We start from the raw sequence: 22,242 nt of genomic DNA, 5'->3' as shown, positions 1-22,242 counted from the left end.
TCTGCTCTGCCCTAGCCGAGGAGAACATTCACACTGAAAACCCCGCTTATGGGTGCATTTAGACATCCATCCGTCCCATCGCTCAGCAAAGGCTGTTTCTCAGGGTAAGAAATGGCAGCTAATTAAAGACCCTTGATCTCCTGACCTTTGCCTCCTAGACATTTTCCCCCCTAAGGGGGTCATGTCCATCACTCCTTGATTTCCCTCCTCAGCACCCTCAGCTCTCCCTCGGGCACCAGATGGACAGAAGGTTAAAACGTGAACTTGATTTTTAAACGATTATTAACGATGTCCAAGAGAGCAGACACTGGCCTGCAAGTTCCCTGGGGAAGCTTTAACCTAAATGCCAGGATGTTTTTAATACATATATAATAAATTCTTACCTAAGCTTTTTTTTAAAAAAATATCGAAGTCCTCTTACTAGTGTGTTTGGAGAAGCTGTGTAATTTACAGAAGACGACCCTCCTGATCTGCACACCTGACTCCAGCCTTTTTTTATTGGGATTTTGAGATTTTTCACTACTTGTTTCCCATACATCAAAGCCCGTCTCCTCAGCCTTAAGGACTAGTAGCTTGAAAATGATTGCCATGCCATTCAAAGGATATTACATTCTCCACCTGCATGGGGCTGGTCCCATCACAGAAATCACTCTCAGGGCTGTTTATAATGCCATTTGTTTAAGGCCCTGCTCTGACTGCACTGGAATTTTCTCTGGATGTCCAACTGCTTCTCTTACATTGCTACGCAGCATTCCGGGTCCCATCCCAAAGATCCACAACTTTTTCCAGCCTCCAAAATTCAGATCTATTTTTTTCAAATGTCTCTTTATGCCTCAGGGCAACAAGTTAGCGCTAGGATGCACCCCACGAGGGTGGTTAATGCACAATTAGTATAAGGGAACAACGATCGACACAGCCTGAGATAGCACGCAGAAAGTATATTGAACCACAGTGGGCGTTTGCTGGGCGCTGGGAAGCACAAATATAGTGCTAAGGCGGAAAAACAGTTTAGCGCTAAACCACCCATTGTCAGGAGACACCCGATAAATCCCACAAACTTCTGCAAGCAAGCAAGCAACGGAAAAGTGAAACTCTTTAAGTCGTATAAGGTATACAGGTCCCGTTTGGAAGAATCCTCCAGTCTCATAGATGCCACTGTATTCTCTTTCCAACCAACTTCCCCTCAGTAGCACCATCACCAAAATAAGGCATCCAGCCCCATCTTGTGGGTTATGAAGGTAATGCACACCCACAGAGAGCTGCTTTGCTTCACTCAGCTGGGTGAGCCCTACCTTCTGTACCTTCCTGAGGAAGGGACCAGAATCTTCTTGTTGTTTGCAATCGCAGAAAACATCCTGACAAGACTTAGCAGTCCTCACTCCAGTCAGATGATGTGGGACTGCTTTCTTTACCGGCCAACAAGCTATCACAAAAATATAAGCACAGGGCGGCTCCGATTGTACCGTTCTGGCAAACATCTATGACATAATATTCCAGGTTATTTGTAACTTTCAATATTTGCCATATAACTCTTTACGTAGATCACTCAACGTCCAGACCTCTTAGGAGAAAGATACACTATAGATCAAATTAACATCAACGCAATTATGGTTAAAAACACATACATCCAAACACCCAACTCAATCAAGTGATGCTTTCGGCTTTTATTTAGTTAAATGCAGCATTCTATACAAGAAAAAAAAATGAAATTTCAAACCCTGACAGGGAACTATAGTTCTTCCTAAATCAACCAGAATTAAAAGATTTCTCCCTCAAATACACTGTACTGTATGGAAAATAATCTCTCCCCACCCCGCCCGCCCACCTGAACAGCGTGCCACGCAGTACGGTTGTGTATCTCAAACTTCAGAACTGTACAATTTGTTTACAAATCACGTTTTTTCCTATGAAAAATTACAGAAAAAAATATTGCCACTTATTTTATTTGTAACAAAAAATTAGATTTCATTTTCTTTTTAAAAAAAACACAAAAAAAGTCAGCCGGAACTTTTTTTTACTTTAAAGTGTGTGCTTGGGAGGAAGGCGGGTGCAAGGGAGAGAAACCCAGGTGGAATTTGGAGCAGGCAGAAGTTTTTGCCTTCTGACTCAAGTTCAACAGTATTTAGTGCTCTTAAAAAAACCCAACACAAATTCAGCCGGTTGCTGGAAAGGGACCCAAGCCGCACAGATCCGAAGTTTTGAAAGAGTCCAAATCTGGTGACGGGCTAAGGAATCAAGCCTCCTGCAGTGATGGCTGCTAAGAAATCTCACACTAACAGCATTAAAACAAAGAACTGAGTCAGCCTATCGCTGGATCCCTATTTTTACAAACCTGAAGTGAATGGTTTAAGCACACACACCCTTATCTCCTTCCCTGCTTTTTTTTTTTTTTTTTTTTGCATAACATTGCAAGAGAATCAAGCTTTTGGGGACACCGCTGGCTAATGCTCTTACCTCTGCAGATCTTATGGGCAGACGGATCCAAAATTTTAAGCAGCTGCCATAGCTGGGCAAGGAAATGGGATCTCTGAGGGTGTCCTTGTTCCTGCCAAGATTACCAGAGGCTCAGAAAGCCGTTTGCTCTTTTCAGCGGGCAGTGAACGTCTGAGCGGAATGCAAAGATTTAAAAAGTGACTGCCCCTGACAGAACACTCCTGCCTCCACGGCTGCGGATTCTGTCCACAAGCTGAGCAACCTCCGCTTCCTTACCAAAGGAATCTGGACTGAAACACCTTCACCCCTGCTAGCTGATTTTTGTCCTGGCTAAGATTGGGCATAAAGCTGGGGGTGGGGGAGACCCATAAAACTGGCAGGATGCGTCCCAAGTAGTGTTGGGCAATCCAGATGTTTTTATTCTTGTTCTAGGTGTTCCTTAGGAATGCTTAACTGGCAATACCCTTTTTGGTTAGCTTTTTTTACACACGGACTGCCCTGTACCTTTTGCAGGAACAAAAACCTGAGGAACACAACCCTTCCTGTGCAGCCAGGTAAATTCATTCGAAAGGGTTTAGGCTTAACAATTTCAGACCAGACTATTCGGGAACATCTCGGCAATCTGTACGATGTTCAGTCCTCCTCACCTGCACAGAACAGGAAGGAAGGAAGGAAGGAAGGGAAAACGTGGAAATCTTTCCTCAGAGCATTCCCCCCGATTTGCCTTCCTTCTCAGCCTGATTATGTGGGAACAGCTTGTGCAATCAAAGCAGCGCTCACAGAAAACCCACACCTCTCTTTGTTGTGAAAGCACTGCTTTCTGAAATCAAAAGCGCTGCCTTGATGGGAAGACAGAAAGAGGTGACAAAGATCTGTGTAAACATCTCTCCATCTGCTGCCTCATATTTGCAACTTTATCGTAACTCACCTCCCTCTGTTCTTCCCTCTCTGAGCTAGCCTGCAGAGTTAGACAAGCCTATTTAGGGGTGGGGACTCTAATATGTCAAAAAGCACATTAGAATTCACTGTTTATTGTGAGGTATAGCAAGACCATTGCAAAAAGGCACGTGAGAACTGCATGTCCGTGGAGGGGAGCATTCAGATTTGAAAAGAGGGGAATGGAAGTTCGAGATACTTAAAGAGTAGGCTTTCTCCGGTACCGACAGTTCTGTCACAGGGCACTAAGGGGAAAAGATGCTGATAGGGATATTTTTTTAAAAAAGCCGTTCAAACTCATGTTCTGATCTTATTTCTGTACTTTGGCTACTCCTTTGGGCTAGGAAAGAGGGAGGCAAAACAAAATGAACAGGTTGCAGCCCCTGAGAAGACATGACAGGGTCAAAAAAATTGTGGGCCCCAGGGGGGGGGGAGGTGGCTCTGCTAGGCACAAGGCCTTGCTTTCTGAACCTTGTTCCAGCAGGGAAAAGGTAATAGTTAAGCCCGGGCAGGCTAGCAAATCCAAGCAAGAAGACCAGCAGGCCGTAAACGAGAGGCATTTGCTATAAAATTGGGGGTGATCAGGGTACAGCTGGCCAGACTGACCCCCCTCCATACATCCTATCTGCCAAACTGCTCTGCTTGAAACCTACTCCAGTCTGGAGCAGCTTAAGCATCCCTGTTTTTTCACAGAAGGCAGCTCCTGCACAGCCACTCAGCAAGCTCAAAGCTCACTCAACGAGGCCCCAATCCGCCTTCAGAGGACCGAAGGCAAAGCAACGGTTCCTTCCTCTCCCCAGTTCTGGGCCAAGCCTGGCAGCATTTCAAGGGCGAGTCTTACCCTTGTCCTGGGTCTTTATGAGTGGAGAGCGGCTGCACACAATGGGTGTCTGCAGAGATAGGAGGCCGATCGGTACCGCTATAAACATTATTCTCTAAAACTGGGGCAGTGGGGAAGGGTGTGTTCAATCAATCTCTGACACAAGGTCGGGGTGCCTAATGCACCGAGCGAGCCTTCTGAGAAAGAGGCCTGCACTTGGTCTGTGCTGGTGCAGTTTCCGCTCTCTGGCGCCGGAAACCCGCCCAGTGCACTCTTGCCAATGCTGTTAGTGTGAAAGATCCGGCAGACTCTAGGGTTTTCCTAACCAGGGCATCGCTCCTCCGACAGTGCCCCCCACCCCTCAACCAACCCTCAGGCAGCAGCCCCAATGTGGAGCCCCTGCAGCATCCTTCATGGGAAGGGAATACAGATGGTATCCCCTCTGTTAGCAGCGCGAGAGAAAAACAGATGCTTGCTAGCCCAAGCAAATAAAGGGAGGAGAGGAGAGGAGTGGAAGGGGTTATATGGCATTTAACAGAACACACACACACACACACACACACACACACACACACAATGAAAGGGGTGGGGTGGGGTGGAAGGAAGGAACCCTGACACTAAAGTGCAAACACGTCCTAAACGCTTTGTCATTCGGTGCCCTGATGAGGTGTTCGCAAAGCTTTTATGCATTTTCCCCCCACCAGTTCTTGGAGGGAGGCGGTGGCTTTTGAACGACAGCAAAAGAGGGACCAAATAAAATCCACACGGCTTCGCAAAATTAGGAGCCCTTTGGTGTAGTGCAGAGCGGGATGGCGCTACCTATGGGGAGGCCTTTCGCCAGGTGTGAAAAAGGGGTGAACGGGGGCGCGGGCGCGGAATCCAATGCCGGATAGCTAGAATAAGAAGCAACGGCATCCGAATGCGAAGGACATTCACAGCCCTTCAGCAAGAAGAAAGAAATCAAACCAGGTCACTTTTTGGCATCTTTAAAAACCCCACTCCAGCCCAAACACCTCAGAAAATGGCATTGCTTTTTTTCCTCTTCCCCAACCCACCCCAAAAAGAAGTCTGCCTCCATTGTGAGGCATGCGCGGTCCAGGAAAAAGAGGGCGGGGGGGAATCAAACACATCCTTGTTGAGTAGGATGCCTCGGCCTAGCACGAGCAAGAAAAGACAGCTCGATTCGCTCCAGCTATTCCTCAACCTAGAAGTGGGGGGGAAGGAAGAATACCAAGCTGAAGCTAGATGAGAAATAGCGAAGGGAGGCACAGAGTTTGGGATGTGGAAGGAAAACCAAAGATACGACTTCACAGCCTGAAGGCCAGTCTTCATTGCTCTGATCCTGGGCGGGTGGGGGACAATGGAGCCGGATCTCCCTCAGTGTCGCCTCATTTTGACTTTCCGGGCGGGGCTCCCATCCTCCTCTTCCTCGTCAAAGTCCTCCGTGTACTCGTAAGACTTCCGCCAATAGTTCTCGGAGCTGAAATGGCTCCGCCTCCTGTGCTTCGGCAAGAGCACCGAGCGCCGGTTCTCCTCCTTATCCATTTCTAAAATGCGAGGTCTAAGCGGAGAGAAAAAGACACCGCCAGATCAACGGAGGGGATCGGAAGGAGAGAGAATGTTTGACGCACTGCATTCCACTGCGTTCCAAACCGGAAGGGCCTTTCTGTGGAAGCCCCCGAAATGTACACTCCACCCTCCCCTCCACCACCCCTTCAGGCGAAACAGAGCTAACAGACACTCTCTTCCTTGTCACCGTTTCCCAGCAATTACTGCTGCTGTATAATTCATTCATGCTGCAATCCGGATCTCTGAGTCAAGATTCAAACCCTGAGGCTAAAAAAGCAAGCTTCGTTGAACTGCAGCCATTGTTCACATCCCCAAAAAGCAGCCAAAGACAGAGGAGAGCCAAGCTCCCTCCACGATGTGGGGTGCCGTGCAACCGAGGGCTCCCTCTTCACTCAACAAACCAGCCAATGACTAGAGACTCAACCTCACCAGGTGGTCTTACCGGTGAGCAGCATCTGGGTCTGCTTTACGATGAGAGCGCTTTGGCTTCAGGAGGGGATCCCTGTTGCTTCCTGACAGGCGGTCAGAGCCGTACCCGGACACCAGCACTGAGCTGCTCAAGGATCTGGTCTCCAGCCGGGGTGCGTCGAGTCTGGTTCTATAGGGGCGAGAAAGGAAGACATCTGTTGTGCCCATGATTGTGCCACATTGATCAGACAGGAGGAACCTTTCTTGTACAACAGCTACACAGCCTGTTTCATGGCTGGCCAGACAAGGCCATGGTTGCAAACTTCTGATCTTACAAGAAAGAATCAGATCTCTCAATAAAGATGGCTCCTTCCTCAAACCTAGATTTCTCATTTCTCGTGACTAGGTAACAACAAAGAGCATGAAATACAACCTGTTCATCGGTCTTTGTTTTACTCTGAAGTGTGGGGCATGCTACATAGAAACTGCTTGCTTCTTGATCTAGAGAAGCTGCTTCATAACGACAGGGACAAATTGAAAGAGAATGAAAAGATGCAAAACTAACCAAGACTTGCCTTCGAGAAAGCAAGCAAGCAAACAAAAACCAACCCGCAACATGGGAGGGGGGCAAACAAGAGACACAGCTACCCTGAGACTGAATCGACGTTGAGGGACTCCACCTCTCTAGAACCTATCCAGAGAGTGCCGAAACAGACTGGCAGCAGACAGTTGTTCTACCCATATAACTCTGCTTCTAAACCAATGACTAGAAGCACCATCCTATGAAGGTGTAGAAATCTACACAATAAAAATTTGGCTCCCCGGACAAAAAAAAAAAAAACTGGCCACAGGTCGCCATGCTTTGGAACTGCCTGGCAGTCTTGGGACAGCATGGATAGAACTAGAGCGTGGAAAAACTTACTCTTCCGAGCAATAACTCCCAAATTAACACCTACCCTGCTAGGATGACAGTGAGTATACTGGCTGGTGTACTAGGACCTGCAGAGCATAAGCATGCTCCTCTGCCTGGTTTAAGCAAAGGCTTTTGTTTTAAGTAGAATTCTGCATTCTAAACCAAATAAGAGAAAAAAGGAGGAAGAGAGAGAGTCTAGATTTGAAAACAGACTGAGACACCAACCAAATAAAGCCACGACACTGACAATGCTTAAGAACTGGCCTGTGCTCCATGGAGCATAAATGTCTTTTTAAAATGGTTTCTACGTTCTCTCTCTCTCTCTGACCTTGCCATTTTGTAACAAAGGCCACACAGGAAGGACGATTTGTTGATCTGTTTACAGTTACAGGAGCCTGATCAAACATTCCCAAGTGCAAATGGAACTACTTGTTTACAGTCTTTTATTGTTTCAAAACACAGCGAACTAACAAACTTGTTTGTGATTATATTAACTTTTCCAAGTTGTTCTGATGCAGAGAATGGTTTAAAAACAACTGACCAAATCTTTTTCATGCCACTGATGCCTGATGACGTGTCAGGAGCTGGGCGAGGGCGAAAAGCAAAACACAACCGCTTCTCCTTGGTCATTGTCACTCACTCGGCCTGCAAGAGGGCCCGCTTTTCCGGCGGCTACCCTTGCTCCCTTAGAGAGCATGCAGGAAAGGCCCATAAATATTGCTCCACTGTTGCTGCCCTGAAGGGGTAACCAGGATGCTTGGGAAAATTCCTCTTGAAACCAAAAAGCCCAAACATTCAACAGTTATAAATTCTGCTCTTGGGTGAATACTCCCTTCTCAGAGTGGCATGTACAAAACATGCAGAGGAATCTTGCCCAGAATTGCTCAAACTTTTTAGCTGGCTTCCTCAGAACATAGATCTGTCTCACATTTCCAAGTTTTGTGTTGTTTTTTCCCTGCAAACTCCCTTCTGGAAGCTTTTTTTCGACAGAAATTACTGGAGACTCTCCCTCCACCCACCTAGGGTCAGTAACTCAATGGCACTCTATAGAGCACTTCACCTGCACACAAAATGTGTCAGGATCTGTGACATGTCCAGGTCCAGCTGGGAAAGAATCCATCTGGGAAACCCTGGGAAGCAGCCGCCTAAGTAGGCAATACTGGACTATATGCATCAATGATCTGACTCTGTATAAGGCAGGTTCTCACATTCCTGCATGTTTTGCCAACTGAGAAATGGGGGAAACCAGGAGAAACAAGCTTGGCCCCAGCAAGTGGAACCTCTAAGAGAAGATCCACCTGACACGCTTGAGAATGAAGGTCTTTCAACAACACACAAAGAAGACAGCTGTGTCTCACAAACACATGTCAACAACTTGCAAAGTGTGCTTGATCACCTCAATAGCTGGTAACAGTTTCGGCTGCCCAAGTCTTGGCAGCAATATGAACGCGAAAAGCGGTTGGAGCTATGAGGGGAACAGATAGCAGACAGACTGGGCTCTCTCCAAATGGACTTTGCCACTTACTTCCTCAGAATGATGACTGCTCTCCGTTCCTTGATATCCTGTGGTCGAATGCAATGTGTAATTTCGTCGGCTGCATAGCCACTGTTGGTTGGTTGGGGAATGAGAAAGAAAAAACAAACAGGATTTTAGGCAAAGTGAAAGGTCAAGAATTAAATGGTCTAAATACATGAGAAAGGAACCAACTTGTTTAACCCTGACCTACAAGAGTCAAGATGCTGGTTCAGGCAAGGGTGCAGGAGGGTTAAGATTGCTCTGAGGGGAGGCAGTAAGGAGATACAATCAATATCTTTATCCTAACACTGTCAAGAAGGAATGGCTTTCCAAGGAAACGAGATACTCTGTATATATATATATCAGGTTTAAACAGCACAACATATATAGTACAGTGGTGCCTCGCTTAGCGACGTTAATCTGTTCCAGGAAAAACGTCGCTAAGGGATTTTGTCGCTAAGCGATTTTTAAAAGCCCACAGAAACGCATTAAAACATGTTTAATGCGTTCCTATGGGCTTTAAAACTGACCTTATGTGAAGATCCTCCGTAGGCGTGCCTCTAAAGCGAGGCAAAACAGCGGTCACCATTTTGTTTTTCAGGCGGCCATTTTGGAACCACCAATCAGCTGGCCAAAAACAGGGGCTTGATCGGCGGGGGCTTTGCAATGATCGCTTCTCCGCGATCATCGTAAAGCGAATTTTCCCCATAGGGGCCATCGCAAAGCGATTGCTCTTGCGATGGCAAAAAGTCCATCGCAAAGCGATTTCGTCATAAAACAGAGCGATCGCTATGCGAGGCACCACTGTATGTTTTGCTGTTTAATATGCTTAGTATCCAGGATCATCTGCATCACAGGAGGGGAAACATTTGTTTCTTTTGGACTGTAACTCCCAGAACCCTACAGCCAGAGTGGGATTCCAGGAGGTATACCTCCCAGGTACATAAACCTTCCTGATCTCCAGCTAAGATGGCCTGAAGAAATGAGTGAAGGAATGCAAAATGCAGAACCTGCTAGATTCTGAACCTGGGACCCCTCTGGGCAGCCAATTCTGACTCCACAGCTCTACTGTTCATATTCAGAGCAAGTTCTTTTCCATATAAACCTTTAAATGCTGTCCCAAAGTGATTCAGACACTCAGGTGATATCTTAGGGCCATCTAACCTGTGGCCATCATCACGAGTCATACAGTTTAGGGCCCTCCGCAGAAAAAGTCCTCTTTGATCTGTCACCTGAGGAATCCATTGGGGAAAAGAAAGGAAATCCCCCAGTGAAAAGGCACGGAGTGAAAACAGGGAGGCCAGAGAGCCCCATAAAGCCCTGAACTCACAAGAAAGCCCATGGTTAGGGGTCAGAGTAAATGGCTTTATATGGGCTCACTGGTACTTTAATGCTTAGGCAGCTAGCAGATGCTGAGAAAGGGCATCCAGTTATAATGCATACACTTTCACAGAGGTCAACTACGGTTTCTGGAGATAGCTCTGGGAGCACCCGTTGGTTGTGCTATCTGAAAAATGCCCCATCAGCTGGGAGCATGGGCCACTGTGACGTGATGCTTCCAACTGTGGACACCAACCTACAGTGTGGGACCAGCCTACTGAATCCTTGTAGAAGAAAAGGAAGCTGAGTCTCTGGGAAGCCTATCTGGAAACATTACAACCAGAAACCCTTGTGAATGCATCGTATTTCCACTTTGCAAACCGTCAGGTCTTTTGCCGTTGTTTAATTGAGGATTCTGTAGCATGCTTTTCAAAATATTCACAAGACAGTTTATGTAATTGAAAAAACAAAACATACACAAGACAAGAGTATTTCAACAAAAATAACAGCAACAGAACTGCCTTAGCCCAGGAAGCAGGGTAACCTCAACTATCTCTGATAAAGTTTTACGACTCAAGCGGTCATTTAGGGAGAGATGAGATATTTAGCTAAGGGCTCACAGAATCTCCATGAATCTAAACCCAGTTTAACTTGAGCTTCTCGAAGTGAAAACCAACTCCTGGCTTATCTCAGGAACATCCTGGGAATGCTCCATTCGTGAGAACAGATTAATGTTTATTATCTCTCTCACACAAACACACTTCCGAGGGAGTCACCTGGGCAGCCACGACAATAAAGGCTGACTACATTTTGTAACTGCACATAACATCTCAGACCTTGTCTGTGCAAATCAAGGGCCCAAAGCAAACATCTGAACTGTGTTTGTAGGGCTACAGCTCTGAAGTATTACATCAGTGCCCAAAGAGGCTGTGGGCAAGAGCTGAATTGTTCTCTCAAGTGTTTTGTCCCTCAGCTTACCAATGTTACATAAACTATCTGTAGCTTTTGTGCCTAGTTTTGTTCACTTCCTCACTGGGACACAAAAGTAAATTCTGAACATTTTCTTTGGGAACACAACAGTCTTCCATGAAAAGGGACCAGTTCCAGAGGAGCGCATTCCATCCGCTTGCCTCCCCACCCCCGCTCTTGAAACGCCCAATGTGACTTTGGATTTTATCGAACACATGGCAGGGCATAGAAAGCAGGGAATACCAGTGTTTTGTATCCTGTACCCTTCTTTGGAATAACTGAAGTCTCCCTTATGGAAAATTTCTCCCGTGTCCAAGTTAGATGCATAATGTCCAAATATATAACTCAAGTCATACACATTGGAAATATTACCAAAAACACCATGGCAGTCACGTGTTTAAGAATGAATGCAAAAACTAAAAAAACAAAACAAAACACCCTGCAGTGTTAAAGGCACAAGAAAGAGGAAGGTGAACAGAAACCTGTGTTTGCATACCAAAGTACTGCAAGTGGAATACAAACCACCCCACTGACCCCTGCAGAATGTACTGCTGCCAAGAGAAGCCAATGACGAAGCACAATTAAGAGTCAAATTGCCATAACTAACATGCCTCTCCTATCTGGCTAGGCTTCTCCCGTCCCAGCCTCTCAACAGCACCTGCATTTAGAACTGCTCGCTCTTCCGCCTGACCAAATTTCTAGATCCAGCTCACCCATGTGACTGGGAACACTGGCCTATAGGCGGATCTGCTGGGACCAAGGAGACCTGGAAAATACTGGGAGACGGACACTCACCGAATTGGCCGTCACTGATGTTCTAGACAGGCTAACCTTCCTTGGCCAGATGTCCTTAAAGTGGATATTTAAAGAACTCAGAAGCTGCAGCACTTTGGCTGAAAAATGTTCGGCACTGGAAGTGTTACTTGACGGACCCTGGGTTCTTTCCTTGGAAACCAGCCTGCCAACAAGATGGATGTCGAGCCACTTCATGGTGACTTGTGAGTCAGTTGCAATTCTAGAAGACTCCTTTTAGAATAGACTCAGTTGTTCGACAAGTTACTTTGCGTGGAGGATGTTTTTTTTACAACTGTCTACCAAAACAAGAGCCAGCGTGGATACTGTTGGATTAGGTGACCTGGATTCAAATCCCTTCTCAGCTTTGGAAACTCACTAGGGACTAGCAATAGTAAACTGCTCCTTGAACATCCCACATTCCTCAAAAAACCTATCCAGATCGCCATCATTTGCAAGGGAGCTGATGGAACCTGGTAACAATAAACCCACTAAATGTTCATGAGAACTGCTCATGAGGTCTGCAATGCTGTCCCTCCCCTTTATTCCAGTTTGGGAACTCTGCAGAGCAGGTGGAATTTGGTACCCGAAGTACCTGTTTCCCTCCTCAACATTTTAGGATATCACCACACCAACAATGAGCACAAGTTAACTGCCTGCCATTTATTATTACGCACAAATTGCCTTCGGGCATAGAATGGAGGGCGTGCCCTCCGTGAGGTGACCAATGCATGGGACATGATGGAAGCCACCCATTTTCCATGCCAAGGGCAAAATTAAAACGACAAAGATACTCCCCAGGTAATGCCTGTATTGCTGTCAAAATGCACCAGAAAAGGTTGTACTGTATTTTCGATGTGCAGCAGCTCAGGCTGTGCCTCAGAGTTCCTGCCACACAGGCTTCTGCGTGAGCTTTAGTTACAGTGTGCACGGAATAGAGGAGAGGGTGCTTACCAGTTGAACTCCTTCATTATTAATGCACTGAGGCTACTGGGCCAGGCTGTGCTGATGTGAGGGACAGCAGGGTCCCTTCCTGGCTCATGCCAAGATCCCCTTACAAATGTGAGCAGGGTGATCACGTTACCCCTTCACATAGCCTCTTCCGAATGGCAGAGGCGTTTGCTCCACAGACCAAAAAATGTTGCTTGCCCTCTCTTTTCCATGGCAACACTTCACCATAAGGGATGTTTGACTCATCCTGGCAGAGCTGGCTTTGGCTTACAAGCCTATAAATACAGTTTTATCGCATGCTTATCCTGACCCAGCAGCCCGCACCCTTACACACGGAGCACCTGGAGAAAATAATGCTTCACGAAACACTGACTGTCACAGTTATCTATGAGTATTCATGTTTCCAGTTTTAAAGAAAAAGAAGCAGCATCGAGAAGCAGGAGAGTGTGAGAAAAATTAAGTGTGTTATGTGTTGCAGACAATCATTGAGTTCTGCAAAGAATGGAAGCTGTCCTGCAAAAGCCTGTGGGGAGCACTCAATTCAAACACAATCAAGCCATATCTCCCCCTTGCATATTCATTTTGATACCACAAATATAATTTCTCCCAAAGCAGTTGTTTTACTGCTTTACTCTACACTGCACAGTCAAGCCAATCTGCTTTTTCAAGTAGACATAACTGCTTAATGCCAGGCAAATTTTAACTGAAGCTCCCGGATAAAGGGGCAAAGTTATCTTTGACCCTTTTCTGAAAGTGCTTAGACTGGAGGAGAAGGTGGAGTGCCATCAACACACTTCTTCCCCTTGGGTCGTGCGGCCTTTCGCACTGGAAAGAGTCGGTCACATCATTTTTTACTACTCACAAGCATGCATGCAAATTATTTTTCTGGAGTTCTTTGCAAGAAGGAAAGAATTCCCCATTACAGAAAGGAACATAAAGGTTTTATTTTAAATTTTTTAGTGGTTCATAGCACCATGTTCTCCAAACTGAGAAGACTGTTAAAGAGAACTGCATGGACAGTAACAAAACAAGGAATCTCTTGACACCTGAAAAACTTAACAGCTTTTATTTCTCTTATGTATTCATGGACTACCGCTCATTTCAAATACTAAAGCCTGTAAGTCTTCAAGGGGTCACAAGATTCTGTTTCTATTCCCAACAGCTAGGACAGCTACCTTCCAGAAATCTCTGGTATGGAAACTGATCCCACGTGGAGCTTTTCCTTTACTATCATCGCTTCTCTGTTGCTCCAGTCAAGTTCCTCCACAGCGTTGAGGGATTTCAAACTTCCTGCTCTCAAAGAAGCCTTCCCACAGGAAATCTGTATGCGCCCTGTAAGTCACGTTCTAATCTGAAGACCTGATTCACAGTTAACTTCATCAGCCTGCATTTACTTCGGCCTTTAACAAGGCGAGGCTGTGTCCCAGAGTAACTTCTAAATGTACTGGAAATGAACTTGGTATGAAAAGGAAAGGCTAAGACTTCTCTCATTTAAAAACACTTTCTCCCACGGACACCTTGCTAAAGCATTCAAGACTCCCATGAGATCGTCTGTAAACCACTGTTCCATTAGTGGGCATGAATAATCTGTGATATTACATCATGGGGTGTGAACTGCCAACATTCCTGGGTTCACAAAAGAATCTACAAACTCCCCAAAAGCGTTACTCTCTTTCAGTCTAGGCAGCAGAAACAACAAGTGTTGTAAAAGATAAATGAGGAACATGAAAGAGATCAGGCTACATAAAACAATGACAAGAGGAAATGCTAGTTTTTAAAAAACGTACTTTCTTATACAGCAAGCAGGATTAGACCTGGGCACAACCAGATGCCGTGAAAGGCCTCTTTACCTGTATTGTTTCCTTACCTGAGCACGGTGACACTTCCTCTTCTTACAGGCAGGAAAAAAACCGGCTCGGAGACCCTGATTGGCTTGAACTGGAACTTGCAGCCAAAACAAAGTGCTGAGTCACTGAAGAACGACACGGACACAATCGGCCTTTCAAAGATGTGGATGGGGTCCACGTGGGAGACTATGCAGCCCCCCGGCTGATAGTCATTGATGACGGCACTGTTCACAAAGCCCTCTGGGATCACCCTGTGCTCCACCAACTTGCGAATAACCAGGTCATGAACCCACTCGGGGATAGTGTCCACCTCCCCCCGGGGGTACAGGCGCTCCTGACCGGGGCCGCGTCTCTGCAACTGAGACCCATACGTGTAGCCCTCCCCAAAGAAGTATTTGTTCCGTAGAGGGGCTCGATCCACAGTGTGCTCTTTATAAAGACCCTTCTCGGCCCTGGAGACCACTTCGTCAATACGCGCTTCGATCTTGGCACACTCCTCGGGGCTGAAGAGGCGGAACTGCCGGATGCCGCTTTTAACTTTCTGGGCCTCTGCCTCCTCCTCCTCCCGCTGGTGCTCCTCGTAGTCGCTGGGCTCCGAGTCGGAATCCTCGTGGTACTTGCGTTTCCGTTCAGCAGCTCCGTAGGCGGACTCTGCAGGGTCCCGGGTGTTGCTGCTCTTATAGTTGTCCCGGTAGGGCATCATGGATTTGAGCTTCTCTCGAAGGTCTGTGTATCCGCTCCCAGCCATGGCAAGTCGCCTGGTCGCTTCTGCCCCGTCTAATGAACTCCCTGGTGCACAGTTTGTAGGGCTGGTGAGCAGAAACCACCACTGCTGCTGTTCACGGCATTGTCTGTCTTAGCAGAACAATCTCCCAAAGGAAAATGTGAAACAGAAGAAACTCTACAGCTGAGCTTTCGGGGACTGGCAGTAAACCAAACCAGGTGGCCTTCCAGATGGGTGAGAGGCTTCACCCTTCTGAGACACTCTCTTGCCCCTGGGGAAGGGGCAAGGGGATCCGAATCGTAAGAAGAACACCAAGAACGTTATGCGTCCAGCTTTATTCCAAGCACAGACGGATAGCTGAGCCTGAAGTTTCCATGTCGAGTAGAACCAATTTTGTTTTCCAGATGTGCGACAGCAAAATTCAATACGCCTCGTCTGTGGGGAGAGAAGTTGCAGGGACAGAAGAAGGAAATGTAGCGTTGACAAAAAATAGCAAGCAAAACGTGAATCTACTTCATAATGTGAATAGGGCGGCTTCATCTGCCAATCCCTTCTCCACCTTGGCACAGATCAGCACCTCTTCCTACAGCTGTATTCCTGCAGGAAGTACAGGCTCAGCTGGATGTCCCCTCCCATCTAAGCAGTAGAAAAAGGTACCCAGAACTGAACAGCAAAGGTGAAAGGTATAAACAGCCCCACATAACCGCAAGGAATGATCAAGAGGGAAGCCCACTCACCTCCAGGCACTGGAGCTATTATCACTACACCTACAGCTATCACTCCATGGACCACCCACTCATCTCCAGGGAATAGAAAGCAAAGGCAGCAGGAGCATTGGGTAAAACGTGGGAAGGCCCAGTGGGCACCCCTTTTGCTACTCACTCTCCACCCCACTATTTATTGAAGAAAAACTATGGGTACAAACATCCTCCTTTCCAGGATTCAATCGTCTCTCCTGTTTCTCCTTCCCATAAGCTGCTCTAAAGATGAGAACAAGGTCACTCTTCAGCTTCCTGTTCACCGTTCTCTGCCCCTCATTTTGCCAAATGGAAGCAGTAAAGAGACATCCGTAGAACTAAACGTAAAGGTAAAGCGCCACCCCATACTTATGCTGTCTCTGCAAGTGTCTCTCTCCCCCCCCTCACTTGCCCCAACAAGGCAAAATACAGTACTCCTAACAAAGCCAGGTAGGCCTAGTCTATCCCCAAACCTAATGCCGTCTCTCCATCAAACTCTCTCAAGGATAATTACGTAAAACTAAGGAGACTTTCCACACAAGGAAGAAGTGATTTATTTGTCCCTGGTCTTCCCTCAACACGTACAGGGTTCAAAGTGCCCTCTTTAACTGCTCAAAAGGGTTACATGTTCTCCTGCCCCAAATCTATTTGCTTGCCCCCCCCAAACCCACGGCTGGCTCACCGAGGGCTTCAAGGCAAAGGAGGAAGCCCAAAAGGGGCTCCTATGGCACCAAGCAGAAAACTGGAGAGAAGGGAAGAGTCAGGAGGAAGGTTCTTTGCCCCCCCCCATCCCTACAGCTCTCCATTTCAAAGGGGGGGGGGAGAGAGGTTCTCCATGACTGATTCCCCTCTTGCAACGCAGATCCCCCCCCCAAAAGGATATGAAAGCTCAAGGAGGGAAGCAGCCCAAGCCCTCCTACCCTAAGAAAAGAAGAGAGGAAGCCTCTTTGCTCCCAAATGTATTGTTTCCTATCTATTTCCTCAGACAGGAAAGGACTGTACTTTTTTGGGGGTGTGGGGGGTGGGCAGGGGCTTCTTCTGGAAGATGGCCCAGGGTTGCCCTTCCCCTCTCGAGCCCCCCCCCAACCTGTTGCCCCCTCGAGGGCCCAGCCCAGGAAGGAGCAGAAAGCCTGGCTTTTATGTGAGGTATTGCCAGGGAAAGGCAGCCCTTGCAGCCAAACTCCCCCCCCCACGAACCTCTCGGCCTTCCTCCTCCCTCAGGCTAAAGAAAACGCCCGAGTTCCTGGAGAAAGGTGTGCGTGCGTGCGTGTGTGTGTGTGTGTGTATGTATGTATGTGGGGGGGTCTTAAAGAAAGCAGCGGGGGGGGGGAAGAGGACCCAAGAGGGGCAAAGCCCCCGCACCTCTCGGCCTTGAAGGAAAAGGTGTGTGTTTTGGGGTGTGTGTGTCTGAGGTGGCCTCCGAGGGGCGGGAAAAGCTCGTGAGGGGGAGAAAGTGAAAGGGGGGCGAGAGGGAGAGAGAGACGCGGCTGCTCGGCCCCGGAACCCTCTCGCTCTCTTTCTCTCTCTCCCCTCGCCCCTTCCCAGCGAGACACGCGTCGTGTTCCGACGACCCCCTGAGGGAAAGGAAGCGGGACCTTTCCCTCGACACGCGTCGGGGCGCTCCCACGAGCCGCCAGAGGAGTGTGAGGGGGAAGGAGAGAGGGCCAGCCTCCCGTCACCTCACCCCCAAAACAAATACACACACACACAGACTCCGTGAGCGAGGGGGGGCCCTCTGCCCGTTGCCTTGACGACTCACCCGAGGGGCAGTCCGGCTCCAGCCTCGGCAGCGCCGGCGGCCCGGCTCTCTCCATGGCGGCGCAGGCCCGGCCCGGCCCGGCCCGGCCCGGGGAAGGGAAGAGGGAAGGCGGCCCCGTCTGCCCGGCGCTGGGCCCCCCTCGGCGCGACGTCACCACCCGCGCGGCCCCGGCCGGCCTTATAAATAACTTCGCCTCCTCCGCCTTCTTCGCCTTCCCCTCACGGCGCCAGCCTCGCCCCACTGCGCACGCGCGGCGCACGCGCAGGACGGGCCCCGGCGCCTTCCCTCCGAGAGGCCGAGCTGCTACGACGACGGAGAACGCCTTCGCAGCGAGACGGGACCACCACCCCCCTCTGCGCATGCGTCGGAAGGCTCCCTTTCCCCCTCCCAACCTCATTTCATCATAGATATTGAAGGCTTAGAGCGGCCGCACATCCGGGTAATGCGGATGCCTGGTTGGACCCTCCCATCCCCTCGCCAGGGACTTTTGGACTGTTTTTTTGCTTTCACGGCTTTCAAAGTCATACTTTTTGTCTTGCCCGCCCACGGCCGTAGAAAAAGCAATCCGTAATAATAATAAAGGAGGGTGAACAAGAGTCATATAAGGAAACTTCCGGTTTGCAACGGAGTGGAGGAAGCTAGAGCGGCTCCCTCGCCCGTTATGTAACTGACATTTCCATAGGGCTGCGTGCGAAGGGAAAACCGGAAGTGAGCGTTGCCAGCCGAACGCTTGGAAGGACGGGCAACGCCGCTCGGGGCGCATGCGCGAAGCACCCGCACGACCGTCCTGTTTATCGTAACGACGAAGTTGTACGCATGCGCATAGGTGACTGGGGCGGGGCTTACCCCCCCTAAGAGAGGCATTGCGAGTACGTACTAATGTTTGAGGTTCGACCGAGGGGGCGGGGCTAGCTCTTCAGCGGCCCGCCTCCCTCGTTGCTCTGCCTCAGCGTGGATTGGCACTCCCGCTCCCCGTAAGGCGGGGCCAATTGAAAAACCTGCCCGCTGATTCGCCAACCTCAAACAGGGCGCTTGGAAAGATTGACAGTTGGGTGCCTGAGAAGCCCCTGACAGTTGAACTTTTCCATCTGTATCAGGTCCCAAAAAATTCTTCACACGCTAGAAATTACTCTAACAATTTATGAGGAAATTGATTTCCTCATAAGGCAGATTTTTAGAGGGCATCCCCTCTTTTTTTGGACTACAACTCCCAGAAGCACCTACAGAGACACCTAGGGGATTCTGGGACTTGTAGTCTAAAACGCAATGTGGCGCAGATGTGTTCCCTAAACATGATAGCTTTGCTTCCTTTTGGGGATATGGCCCATGTGGCTGCACTGCCTCCTGGGGCAAATAGGGTTTGCCACTGGTGCATCATGGGACAGAATCTCCTCTAATTCACTCCCTTCTGTTGTCAAATCAAAATAAATACATTTAATAAATGTGTGTGATGAAATGCAGTACAAGGAAAGGGAAATAGCTCTGGGCTATTTCCAAAAGGCCTTTTTGGTTGCTTTTTTTTTTTTTTTTTTTTTGCTTAATTAACGCTTCCAGAGTGATACAGAAAAAGCTGGCCTTAAATAAAAGGCACTTGCCCATAAGCATACAAAGGGTGCCCGTTATGTGTTACGTCAAGTCGCTTCTGACTTCCAGGGTGACCCTCTGAATCAAGGATATTCCAAAGGTCCTACAGCTCTGCTCAGGTCTTGCAAAGCTGACACCATGGCCTCCTTTATTGAGTCCTACTGAAACAAACCAGTGCTTTTTCAGTCCCGTTATTTGCTCCTCCAGCCTCCCACCACGGCCTTTCTTTCTCCCTGAGGTAAAAAGCTGGCACATGAACTAGTTAGAGGCAAGCTCCACACATCCTCCATTACACATGAGAGAAAAGACAGGGTATTCCAGGCTGTGATTTTGAATATCTTTCTCAGCTGGAAGCTTAGGGTCACGGAGAGACCCCCCCTTTTTTTTGGAGCTTCACCCTGCAAATATTTATGGGGAAGTCGTTTTTTTACATTAAAATTAACTGAAATAACCATGCTTTGAACTGGAGAGCTAGTTTCTCTCATGCATAAGGAATGTTTATTTCGGAAAACAAAACAAAACAAAAAATTTCTCTAGAGGAAAAAGAATAGGAAACCATCCAGGAAATCCACCCCAGCGTTCTGTCCTAGTTTCTGCTTACTCTTTGGGTTCCTGTGTCCTTAAAACAGGAAACTCCAGAAATAAGTGGCTACTGCCAGGTCTTCCCCGAACTCTGGGCAACGTCCTCTCCTTCCCAGCCTTTCAAGTCAACAAATTAAATGACGAATCATCTTATTTACAGAGTTTTCTCTGCTTATTGCTTCAATACCTCTCTCCCCCTTTGTGTGTGTGTTTTCTTTGAAGGTTTCTCTAGAAAAATCTACATTTCTTCTGCTCTGTTCTGGTTAAAGCTATAGATATAGCTTAGAGAGAGCTAAAAGAAATAGTTGTTTTTGAGGGGTTTTTTTTTGGGGGGGGGCATCTATTTCACTTGTTACCAGAGACCTCCAAAACTGAGTTTGACTGGAATGTGAAGCTAGAAAGAAGAGCATATAAATGTCAACCCAAATGATGTCCGTAGGCCATTAAAGGGCCCTTTTAATTTTCCAGATGTTATGTATGAAAAAAAATATATACCAGCCCTCCAGAAAGCCACCATGAAGGTCAAAATATCTGTGCTGTCCTTTCCTCTGGGGCGATGGCACAAACACCAGTGCTTTTTGAAGAGAAACCGATTGCTTTTATACAAAAATAAAGAGCTACTTCACAAGGGAAGCAATATCCTGACAAGAGGACTAACTGCATTGTTAAAAAAAAAGAACTCGTGGATAACTTTACAAATTATTTGTGCATATAAACAGCCACAAGCTGGGGAAAAAACAAGGGATGATTCAGAGTCACAGTTTGTTTCCACAGACATCTGGCTGACAGCTGTTGGGCAAGCGAAGTAGATCCAGAAATGGAGTCTTGCTCTGGCATAACCAGAGATCGGGAAATTGTTTTCCAAAACAATTCTCCAAATTCCCCCTAGCCAGCTTGGCTAGTAGTTCTGCTACCGACTCTTGAGCAAAAATCTGAAGTTTGGAGGACAACTGCATTTTTAAAGGACAGACTTATGTCTGTGCCTCATCAGGTTTGGAAAGCAACTTTTCTTTCAGGTGGCAATTCCATTCATTTCCTCCAGCGCAGGGATTGCCGTATCGGTTTCCCCATTTTGATGGAGCCAGACACTTCGCTGTGAGCGCCTGAGAAGCGGACAGGGTTTGCTCCGACCGCAGCACCCTCTTCCAGCACAGGAGGGGACCCATGCGTACAGGATCCTCACCTTCAGCTGACAGAGCCCTCTGGCTCAATTGTGTTGCATTATGTGGCATCAAGTCGCATCCAACTGATAGCGGCCCTGATTGGGCTTTCAAGGTATGAGAGATATTTGAGGAGTGGTTTGCCACTGCCATATATGCCTTGGTGAGTTGCCATGGGCAAGTGGGGATTTGAACCCAGGTCTCCCGAGTCCTAGTCCATCACTCAGCCCATAACATCACACAGGATACCACTGGCTTAACTCTGCTTCATATAATGCATAGAAGTCTATCTGTCTGCTTTTGCTTTGTCATCAGAACATCCGTACTAGACTCGTGGCTCCAGTTTGATGATGATAACATCATCTTCTCTTGCTCAGACCAATGACTTTGGGGAACCTTGGGGGTCTGCATCTGGATGCTGCCACCCACAGTAACCAAACCTTGAGAGGAAGCTAGTAAAAATTCAGTAGATCAGCAACACCAATGATGCAGTTCAGTTGCTCCATTTCTGTGCCTCTTTCTATGTTTCTGTTCCTAGGGTCTTCCAAAGCTGGCATGGGTTGGCACTGTTAAATATCTGCCAAAGCCTACAACCCAGCAAACCATCCTTTTCTGCTTTCTTTGCCTGTGCCTGCAAGCCCAGGAACAACAACAACAACCCAAAGCAGAAGGAGAAGCAGGTTGCACTTCTCTCCCCCCCCCCCCACCAGTCATTTTGGGCCGTGGTGCCCATCAGGAAGGGAGAAAGCAAAAATGGCAGAGCTGACAACAGCTGAAGCAGGTTCCCATGTTGCATTGAGTGGGTTCGCAATCTAAGACATCACAGGAACTGGCCACTAAACCCCAGCATCCCAGTTGTTGTCTAGCTTGACCAATGTCTGAATCCCCTGCAGTGAGCTGAGCCAAGCAGGGGCTGTGTGTCTGTTAAAAATAGTTATGTGTGCCCTCCTCTTTTTTTGTGATTTTGAGTAAAATTCTCAGGAGAATTGGAGGGACATGGTTAAGTCTGTTCACAGCAATGTGATCTCACTAGGCGGAAGTGTGAGCCGCTTTTCCCGGGCGTGAAGTAAGTTCTCCATGTGTGTGGCAATGACTCGGCACAGCTCCAAGCCCTGCAGAGAGAGGGAGGTTAAAAAGGAAGATGTGTTCAAAACGGGTTCGTTTTCTACCTTAAACCTATTATCCTGGTTCCACCCAAGCAGGCATTAGGAGGGACCATGTG

The 22,242-nt window shown here is 47.9% G+C and overlaps 2 protein-coding genes across 2 annotated transcripts in view; both read right to left on the bottom strand.

The window, feature by feature from the left end:
• Positions 1-1,649: 1,649 nt before the first annotated feature.
• ALKBH5 (alkB homolog 5, RNA demethylase) lies at positions 1,650-18,056 on the bottom strand. The gene is made up of 5 exons (XM_020814615.3): positions 17,695-18,056; positions 14,495-15,633; positions 8,605-8,685; positions 6,201-6,356; positions 1,650-5,750 (listed from the first exon to the last, which is right to left on the bottom strand). Exons 2-5 carry the CDS (start codon positions 15,220-15,222, stop codon positions 5,567-5,569), a joined length of 1,149 nt encoding a protein of 382 aa, XP_020670274.1. The 5' UTR covers positions 15,223-15,633; positions 17,695-18,056; the 3' UTR covers positions 1,650-5,566.
• Positions 18,057-20,287: 2,231 nt separating this feature from the next.
• The window catches only part of MYO15A (myosin XVA), a 59,232-nt gene continuing 57,277 nt past the window's right edge, over positions 20,288-22,242 (bottom strand). The window contains exon 67 of the mRNA XM_078381561.1: positions 20,288-22,132. Coding sequence (XP_078237687.1) covers positions 22,031-22,132 — 102 coding nt within the window. The 3' untranslated portion in view covers positions 20,288-22,030. The remainder of the gene's footprint in view (positions 22,133-22,242) is intronic.

Source organism: Pogona vitticeps, chromosome 13 (assembly GCF_051106095.1).
Source record: "Pogona vitticeps strain Pit_001003342236 chromosome 13, PviZW2.1, whole genome shotgun sequence".
In the NCBI taxonomy this organism is placed as follows: Eukaryota; Metazoa; Chordata; class Lepidosauria; order Squamata; family Agamidae; genus Pogona; species Pogona vitticeps.
This window is presented reverse-complemented; position numbering and strand designations above follow the sequence as displayed.

Excerpts from the sequence above, each read along its gene's own strand:
- ALKBH5 (XM_020814615.3), bottom strand. The coding sequence starts at position 15,222 with ATGGCTGGGAGCGGATACACAGACCTTCGAGAGAAGCTCAAATCCATG. Across the intron at positions 8,686-14,494 it reads GGAAGTGTCACCGTGCTCAG|TGGCTATGCAGCCGACGAAA; the intron begins GTAAGGAAACAA and ends ACCAACCAACAG. Across the intron at positions 5,751-6,200 it reads GACCCAGATGCTGCTCACCG|ACCTCGCATTTTAGAAATGG; the intron begins GTAAGACCACCT and ends CTCTCCGCTTAG.